Genomic DNA, 10,000 nt, shown 5'->3' on the forward strand with positions numbered 1-10,000 from the left:
AATACCTCGAATTATGTACTAATACAGGTCATAATTAATAAACATTAAATAAAAACTGTAACAGAACATAACTAGAGCTCTGTTCTGTGAAAATAACTGATAATAGCCAGTAATTACTAATCAGTTACTTGCATAACAGGGTGGTAAAGTGTTTATTGTTCTTTATTACAACTGATAATACAATTATTATAGAATTATTGAAATTATAATTGTGTAGAATAAAGCGCTCAATGAATCTAATAATAATAATAATAATAATAATAATAAAGATTTAATAACAGTAATTAATAAAATATGATTAAATTTGGTATAAAAATGACTCTCTCTCTCTCTCTCTCTCTCTCTCTCTCGCTCAGGTAAAGCCCTGACGTTCCTCCTCCTGCAGCCCCCCAGCCCAAAGCTCCCCGCCCACAGCACCATCCGGCGCACGGCCATCGATTTGATTGGCCGAGGTTTCACCGTGTGGGAGCCGTACATGGACGTGTCGGCTGTGCTCATGGGCCTGCTGGAGCTGTGTGCAGATGCAGAGAAACAGCTGTCTAAGTGAGTACACCAGTACCACACACACACACACACACACACACACTGCAGTTATGATGTCTGATGATGGGGATATTTAATATTTCTGTATTTTATTTAATCTGAGAAAGTACAGCAGCTCTTCCACTGCTCCACAGCTCCTCAATGCTGGGGGGCTTTATACCCCTCTACTAGCCCACGCCTGGCCTTATTAGGCAGCATGGTGCCAATAGGTTCATCTAGTTTATCTGCTCCAGAGAGTCCTATTCTATTGGCAATACTAATTCTCTACAGGGTCTATAGACGAGCTGTGTGTGTGCATTTGCACATTTGTGTCAGCAATGGGTGCAGCTTAAAGTAGCAGAATGCATTCATTAAAAGGGGCGTCCACAAACTTATATATATCGGATATATGGTGTGTATATACTTATAATTCTAATTACACAATTAACCTAAAAATCAATGGTTTATTAAAATGATCTAGAACTAGAAGCTTAATACTCACCAACACGTGGCTGAGTGCCAGAGACCACAGGGTGTCGAGGCGTTGTGGAGGGAGCTGTGGAGGGAGCTGTGCTGTGGCAGAACAGCAGCGTATTAAATATAATGGCAGAAATATTATAATGTTTTGGCTCATCTGTGTATTTGCTAAGTGTTTCCAATAAAATGGCCAATAAATGTAGGTACTAAGTACATGTATCTAAAAAAAAAAAATAGAAATAAATAATTATTATAATAATAATTCAAAAATAGGCTAATGAGACAAGGTCCTCCAGCCCGGTTACAGAGATTAATGGAACCTGGTTCTCCAATTCAGCAGCAGCAGCAGCAGCAACACTGTTTTGGCCCAAACGTGAGCTTCCGCCGGGCCGGACGTGCAGACGGACGAGAAGCAGGTTGTAATGTGATTGGAGGACATTAATATGATGTAATGATGTCTGCGCTGCTGCATGGCAGGACCTTTAAGAGGAAGAGGGAGACCCATATGTCTGGAGGTTAACCTTCACTAGGCAACCCCACAAACGAGGTTAAAGCCGGGCATGAAGGATACCCCCGGCCTTGGCTCATGTCGTTAAGATGAAACCCTATCTCAGCAAATTTATTATGAATACAAATACGTCTGCCTTTTTGGTAGTAGCTCGTGCTAATAGGGTTAGCGCAAAATGGCGCTCATTTTTCAGGCTGGGAGTGAGGCGGGCTGGGGGAGGAGAGGGGAGGCGCCTCCACTTAGACCAAAACTCCAAATATCACCATCAGGTCTGATTGGATTAGACTGTAGACCCGAATTCACAATCACAAGGCAGTTTGACTTTTGTCATCACAGATATGATTCTTCAAAATTCCTTCATAATTAATCAGGTCAGAGGAGAACTGGGTCAGTCAGAGGGGATTGGTGGGTTTGGTGGTGTGAAGCGCTCGGTTCTAGATAAGCTCCCCCAGTCAGAGCTGTGGTTCTACAGTGGAGGTGAAGGGAAGCAGACATCTGAAGCTCTAATAATAAAAGCTCCTCACAGAAAGTTCTTCACCTAATGGTGATGAAGACGCTGCCTGATGCCTGAGACACGGTTCTACCAGAGTTCTGAGAAGAGCTCAGGGTCTTTTAGAAAGTCCAGGCATGGTGGAGGGATACATGCAGGGTGATGTGAGGCAAAATAGTCCCTAAAGAAAACTTCATTATTTTAGATTTTACAAGGTAGGTGTTTCTAATAAATTGGCCAACAAGGTAGGTGTTTCTAATAAATTGGCCAACAATGTTGGCGTTTCTAATAAATTGGCCAGCAAGTGTAGATACAAGGTAGGTGTTTCTAATAAATTGGCCAACAATGTTGGCGTTTCTAATAAATTGTCCAGCGAGTGTAGATACAAGGTTGGTGTTTCTAATAAATTGGCCAGCGAGTGTAGATACAAGGTAGGTGTTTCTAATAAATTGGCCAGAGACTGTGGATATGCTCTCTCTCTCTCTCTCTCTCTCTCTCTCTCTCTCTCTATCTCGCTCGCTCTGTGTTTCTGGTCTGTGAATCATGAGCACAATGACGTCCTCCTCTGCTTGACCCCTACACACACTGGAACGGCCAATTGGGCCTGTTTTTTTATGAGGGCAAATTCACTTAGCAGCCGAGGGAGATGCTGTGTGTGTGTGTGTGTGTGTGTGTGTGTGTGTGTGTGTGTGTGTGTGTGTTTTACTGCAGGGATGGAGTATGTGTCTGACTGAGGCACTGAGCAATCCTCACACTTTAGCGCCATTAGTCTGCGCGGGAGACGCAGATATTGATCTGAGTACTTCTGTGTTTTTTAAAGCTTTATTTGAGGTGACTCCGACTCAGGTGTACATTCTATTCACCATACGGACAAAAGTATTGGGACAGCTGTTCGTTCACCGTTTCCTTTGAAATCAAGAGTATTAAAAAGAGCTGGTCCTGCTTTTGTAGGAGTAACTGTCTCCACTGTCCAGAGAGGAAGACTTTCTACTAGATTCTGGAGGAACATTGCTGTGAGGGTTTGATTGCGTTCAGCATCAAGAGCGTTAGTGAGGTCGGGATGTTGGATAAATGATCACCACCCCACCTTACCATCATCCCCAACTCCTCAACTCATGCCAGATGTACTGGATGGAGCGAACACTGAGGTCACCATCATTCCAGAGAACACAGTTCATCCACTGCTCCACAGCTCCTCAATGCTGGGGGGCTTTATACCCCTCTACTAGCCCACGCCTGGCTTTATTAGGCAGCAAGATGCCAATGCCAATCTGCTCCAGGGGGTCCTATTGTATTGGCAGTAATTTCTACAAGGGCATGTACATGTCAGCAAGCTGAATGAATTCATTAGAAGGGGTGTCCACAAACATTTGGACAGATGGTGCATGTGTTGTGGTGTTCTCCGGTAGCTGAACTGAGGCCAGGTGCTCAGCAGGAGTGGATGGAGTGTGTGTGTGTTTAATGCCGATCACTCTTCTGATCAAAGTCATTGATCAGGTATTGGCAAAGGGATGGAGCTGATGCCGTTAGAGACGGTGGCCCTGTCAATTAGTCACTTATTTACAGCTATCACACTCTCACTTACTCTCTCTACACACACACACACACACACACACACACACACACACTCTTACACTTATATAAATTGCAGAAGGAAAGTCTTTAAACAGTAATTGGGAATTATTTTATTGCCACATAACTAGATTTACTGTTACTGTGTGTGTGTGTGTGTGTGTGTGTGTGTGTGTGTATAGACAGGCTCTTTTAATCACAGTGCCATTGGCTGTGTGCCGTGTCACCGTTCACTGAAGCTGCGCCTCATCAGCTCTTCTTCTACTAAGAGTGTAGGTGGCACTGTGGCTAAAGCTATGAAGCGCTCTCTCTCTCTCTCTCGCTCTCTCTCTCTCTCGCTCTCTCTGTCTCTCTGTCTCTCTCTCTCTCTCTCTCTATCACTGTCTCTCTCGCTCTCTTTCTGTCTCTCTCGCTCTCTCGCTCTCTCTCTCTCGCTCTCTCTCTCTCGCTCTCTCTCTCTCTCTCTTTCTCTCTCTCTCTCTCTCTCTTTCTCTCTCTCTCTCTCTCACAAGTCAGATCAGTTCAGAAACGGTCAATCGCTGGTAACGGTCAGCGCCCCAGTCCAACCGAAATAAGCAAAAGTTGGAGCTTTATCCAGGGCTAACTGAGCCGAACATCGGCCTACACTCCTCCCTCATGCTCAGCAGCCACACCTTTATATACAGCACACAGAATATACAGCGCACACACACACATTTCTGTTCAGGCTCTGATCAGTTGAGATATCGATTGATCAGTTGATGATTTTATTAATCCCAGAGGGAAAGTCATGCATTACAACAGCAGTCAGACAGTGGAAATAGCAAGCAGCAATAACACACAGCGAATAAACCTTACCTCTACAAATATAATCAAATAAACGCACATGTAAATGTTAGGGGCCGAGACCGAGGCCGATTCTGATACCGACATAACTCACGGACTGGGAAACAAATCCCATCCGATCCATTACTCTAAGCTATGCTGTGAACGCATGGTTTTAGCCTACATGCCCGTATTCTAGGCTTCATGACTCAGGATCAGCAGTACTTACCCCATATTCAATTACATTTAGGCTTTTTACAGCAAATGTCGTCACGAAGCAGCTTCACAGAGATCTGGATCCGAGCCTCTTTAGAGCAAGCTAGTGGCGACAGTGGCAAGGAAAAACTCCCTCGGGTCGAGAGGAAGAAACCTAGAGAGGAACCGAGACTCTAAAAAGGACCCATACTCCTCAGATCGACACCGGATCATAATAATAAAAATCAAAACAGGAATAAAAACAATAATGATAATTATAGAAATCTTAATTAGAAGTAGAAATGGTGACACTCTGCATATATGACTTTTATTTTCTATCATTTTTGATATTTTCAGAATTTAGTTTTAAACTAAATAAACTGTATAGTGTAGTATTTTGGTGTGTGTAAATATATATGTCTCTGTGTGTGTGTGTGTGTGTGTGTGTGTGTATATATATAGTGTTGAATCTGAATATATGGTGTATTATTAATGGACACTTCTGATTGGTTGCGATGGTTGCAAGACTAAATGAGTAGCAGTATTAAATAGGGAAATCAGTTCATAAACCTGTGTGTGTGTGTGTGTGTGTGTGTGTGTGTGTGTGTGTGTGCGTGCATGAGCGAGGAATGCAGGTGTGTAAATGACAGCTGTAGTGTCACACTGCCCTGTAAACCCCTATCAGTCCACTGCAGACTGCTGTATGTATTGATTTCTAATTTCAGTCAATAGAATTCAGTGTTTGCTCCATGGTGTGTGTGTGTGTGTGTGTGTGTGTGTGTGTGTGTGTGTGTGTGTGTGTGTGTGTGTGTGTGTGTGTGTGCGCGCTAAGGCATGAACTCTTTATCCTGAAAGATGAAATAACCCTGTTGTGGGTAATTGACCGATTTCTGGTGCTGATATTGGCCGGCCGGTGGACGCTGTTCAGGTTGGGCTAAACAACATCCTTCCTAACGGTCCTGTGCAAAAGTTTGGGCACCCCTGGTCAAATGGCTAATTTTCTGAGAGTAAATAAGAAAAATTAACCAGTATTAAATGTAAATAAATAAATATGACGGTTTTCTGCACATTTTAGACAGTTTAATGTCGCAGAGTGAAAAATAGTAGCTGGGATACAAAAGCAACCCAAAGTAATACCACAACAACCACCTGAGAGACAATAGCAACCACTAAGTAACACTTTAGCAACCACTTGGGATACTTCAGCAATCATGTAGCAACATCATAACCACCTAGGATACCAAAGCAACCATTTAGTAACCTGGGATACAATAGTGGTCACTTAGTAGCACCACAATAACCACTTGAGATGCAATAGCAACCACCTAGAAACACCAATGTAGCCACTTAGCTACGTGGTTGCTAAAGTATCCCAGGTGATTGCTCAAGTGTTACTAAGTGGCTACATTGGTGTTTCTAGGTGGTTGCTATTGCATCTCAAGTGGTTATTGTGGTGCTACTAAGTGACCACTATTGTATCCCAGGTTACTAAATGGTTGCTTTGGTATCCTAGGTGGTTATGACATAGCTACGTGGTTGCTAAAGTATCCCAGGTGATTGCTCAAGTGTTACTATGTCATAACCGCCTAGGACAGCATAGCAACCATTTAGTAACACTTTAGCAACCACCTGGCATACTTTATCAACCACCTAGCAACACCACAGTAACCACCACTTAGTAACATCGGAGCAACCACTTTATAACTCCTTGGCAGCCTCCTAGCAACACCGTAGCAACCAACTGGGATACTATAGCATCCAACTGCAAACATAGCAAACACTTTTACCCAAGTGACCACATAGCAACTGCCTGCAACTGGGAAACACTTCATTTGTGCCACAATTCTGTGGTTCCTTCAGGAAACTCACTTTTCGTGTGTGTGTGTGTGTGTGTGTGTGTGTGTGTGTGTGTGTGTGTGTGTGTGTGTGTGTGTGTGTGTGTGTGTGGAGGCAGGTGTGTATCCCCAGCGGTACAGTGTAAAAGCTCAGTGTTATCAAGCAGACAGAGCTGTTCCTGCCTCTGGTTATTGCCTCTTCTGCCGTTACACCAGCCCTGAGGAGAGAGAGGCAGGGGATGCTGAACACCACCCCCCCCAGCCCCCATCTCCAACACCACCAAACCAGCCTCCCTTAGCTCGCCTTCACCCTCCCTGCAGACCACAGCTCACTGTAAACATCCGTCTCCAAGGCCAGCAACAGAAAACGACCACTCCTGGGTTTGATTCATACATACGCTACTTGTCCAAATGTTTGTGGACATTAGTTGCACCCATTGCTGACACGGATGTGCAAATGCACACAGACATGCAGCTTGTCTAGGTACTGTAGAGAAGTACTGCCAATAGAATAGGACTCTCTGGAGCAGACAAATATGATGCTGCCTAATAATGCCAGGCGTGGGCTAGTAAAGGGGTATAAAGCCCCCCAGCATTGAGGAGCTGTGGAGCAGTGGAAGAACTGTGTTCTCTGGGATGTTGGGGAGTTAGGGATGAGGTGGGGTGGTGATCATCCTGACCTCACTAAAGCTTTTGCCACTAAATGCAATCAAATCCTCACAGCAGTGCTCCTCCAAAATCGAATTTATAGCCATCATTTTGAAGGAAGTGAATAAGCAGGTGTCCCAATACTTTTGTCCAATAATAACACACAGACACACACACAGGAAGGAGCTAACGTGTGTCTCGGAGGGCACGGGGACTGCCCTGCTGCAACCACACACTCTTTGATCTGACCCTGTTTCACCCGCCTCTGTCAGTGCCGGGCCTGATGCATATTCACACACACACACACACACACACACACAGAGCATGGGGTGATTTGTTAACAAGGGGCCTCACACAGACACAGTTGACTGTGCGATTTGCACGCTGGAGTGTGAAGCATGCACGTGTGTGTGTGTGTGTGTGTGTGTGTGTGTGTGTGTGTGTGTGTGTGTGTGTGTGTGTGTGTGTGTGTGTGTATGTGTGTGTATTGTCCTCAGTCCATTATGCTGCTGCTCTCTGAGTGATCCCATTGACCTTGAGCTGACATTATAAGCTGGGTTTAATCTTTCCACTCTATATATTCTAATGCTCGATCTCTCCCTCCCTCTCTCTCCCTCCCTCTCTCTCTCTTTAGCATTACAATGGGACTCCCCCTGAACCCAGCGGCTGACTCGGCCCGCTCCGCTCGCCACGCTCTCTCTCTGATCGCCACGGCGAGACCGCCGGCCTTCATCACAACCATCGCCAAGGAGGTGGGACATAGACACACATGCATGCACACACACACACACACACACACACAATTGGAACTTAAGCACTTGAAAGCACTATTCTGGAGTACGCTCACACTCTTTAGCATCATGCCTGTGTAGGCTGTGTTCTCCCCCTCCACCCCACCCAACTCTCAGATACCGTCTTAAGCAAAGGTTTGGACACCCCAGTCAAATAATACTTTCTAGCTCTTACAGAGGTGTCCACACACACTTTCCATCTCAGCCTCAAACTACACACATCTAGAAGTATTGCTGCTGTTTTACTGCACTTTACAACCGTGTGCGGAACATAAGGACACCCCATGACAACCTCTGTCTTACTGAACTTATTTAAACATCTGGACGTCTGATGGATCTTCATGTGATCAACACTGAGAGATGGAGGTGATCTGATTAAACTCACACGTCTTTAATCAATTAATAGAAATTTAATTTTTCTATAAGCCCCCGCCCCCAGAATTAGACTCAGCTGCGGATGATCAGATCATGGTTGGAGAGGATGATTCTGGAGGAGTCTGGAGTCTTATTTAAACCTCAGACGTTTAGTCTGGTCTGATCTTGATTGACTGATGGTTGAAGTGAGGGGTGAAGAAGATCACCATCATGACCAGATCCAGATCCAGAGAGCTCTCTGAGGCCTTCAGAAAGAAGGGTGAGGTGGAGATGCAGAGGAGTCTGGGAAGGTGTTTCAGAAGATCTCAGAACAGTTAGAAATCAGACGTTCCACTAAATCATCTACAAGTGGAACAGCTGACCATGAACATGGCCAGGTCAGGACGTCCTAGCAAGTTCAGCCCAACAGCAGATCAGACCACAAGATGAGTGAAGAAGATATCTCCAACAGTCCTAAAATGTTAGCATGGTAGGAGGTAGATCTCACCACAGCTGATGATGAAGCACAGCATCTCCCATCAGAACGAGAGCAGACAGGTTTTAAAAAGAGATGTTCAAGCAGGAAATAAATGAATAAATAAATAAACAATGAATTAAATATCAGGGCAGGACTCACCTGTCTGAAGTTTGCTGTTCCAGAAGACGTTTCTTCAGGTGTGAGTTTAGTTAGATTACCTCCATCTGAGACCACAGAGGTTTTCATGAGGTGTCCTAAGTTTATCGATAATTACTTCATTATTGAACTGTTTACTATTTACTCACTAATGTGAAGAGTGTTTTCATAATAAAGCATCTCTTCATTCTAAACACTGATGTTTAATAGATTGTCTCAGTGGGCTGTGAGTGAGGTATAATGTTATTAGATGAAATTGTTATTGGCAGTAATTACTGAAACTACTCTTCTACTGGTGTGTATGTGTGTTTGTGTGTATATGTGTGGGTGTGTAGGTGCACAGGCACACAGCGATGCAGTCTCAGGGTTCTCAGTCTCAGCAGAATGTTCACACCACCACTCTCGCTCGCGCCAAAACCGAAATCCTGCGAGTCATCGAGATCCTCATCGAGAAAATGCCCTCAGACGTAGTGGACCTGCTGGTGGAGGTACTGCACTACAGTACACGCACACAATACAGTATAGTACGCAGAGTACAGTGCACCACACACAGTGCAGCACATCATAGTGTAATACACACAGCATAGTCCACAGCATCACACACAGTACTGCACAACACACTCCACTACACACATGTATAGTACACCACACACAGTACAGTACATAACCTATGGTATAGTGCACAGCACCACACACAGTACAGCACATTACAGTGCACACAGTACATCACAACACACTGCACTACACAAAGCATAGTACACTACACACAGTACAGCACAACACACTACACTACACAAAGCATAGTACACTACACACAGTACATCACTACACACTGCACTACACAAAGCATAGTACACTACACACAGTACATCACAACACACTGCACTACACACAGTACATCACAACACACTACACTACACAAAGCATAGTACACTACACACAGTACAGCACAACACACTGCACTACACAAAGCATAGTACACTACACATAGTACATCACTACACAACACAAAGCATAGTACACTACACACAGTACATCACAACACACTACACTACACAAAGCATAGTACACTACACACAGTACAGCACAACACACTACACTACACAAAGCATAGTACACTACACACAGTACATCACTACACACTGCACTACACAAAGCATAGTACACTAC

General features: G+C 44.4%; 1 protein-coding gene across 1 annotated transcript in view; it reads left to right on the forward strand.

Moving 5' to 3' along the window:
- Positions 1-10,000, forward strand: part of LOC140548812 (WD repeat-containing protein 7) — a gene marked incomplete at its 5' end in the record, with an annotated part of 28,234 nt that overhangs the window by 15,976 nt on the left and 2,258 nt on the right. Inside the window, 3 exons of the mRNA XM_072671978.1 lie at positions 357-543; positions 7,686-7,803; positions 9,166-9,318. Coding sequence (XP_072528079.1) covers positions 357-543; positions 7,686-7,803; positions 9,166-9,318 — 458 coding nt within the window. The remainder of the gene's footprint in view (positions 1-356; positions 544-7,685; positions 7,804-9,165; positions 9,319-10,000) is intronic.

This window comes from Salminus brasiliensis, unplaced genomic scaffold (assembly GCF_030463535.1).
Source record: "Salminus brasiliensis unplaced genomic scaffold, fSalBra1.hap2 scaffold_119, whole genome shotgun sequence".
NCBI classification, from domain to species: Eukaryota; Metazoa; Chordata; class Actinopteri; order Characiformes; family Bryconidae; genus Salminus; species Salminus brasiliensis.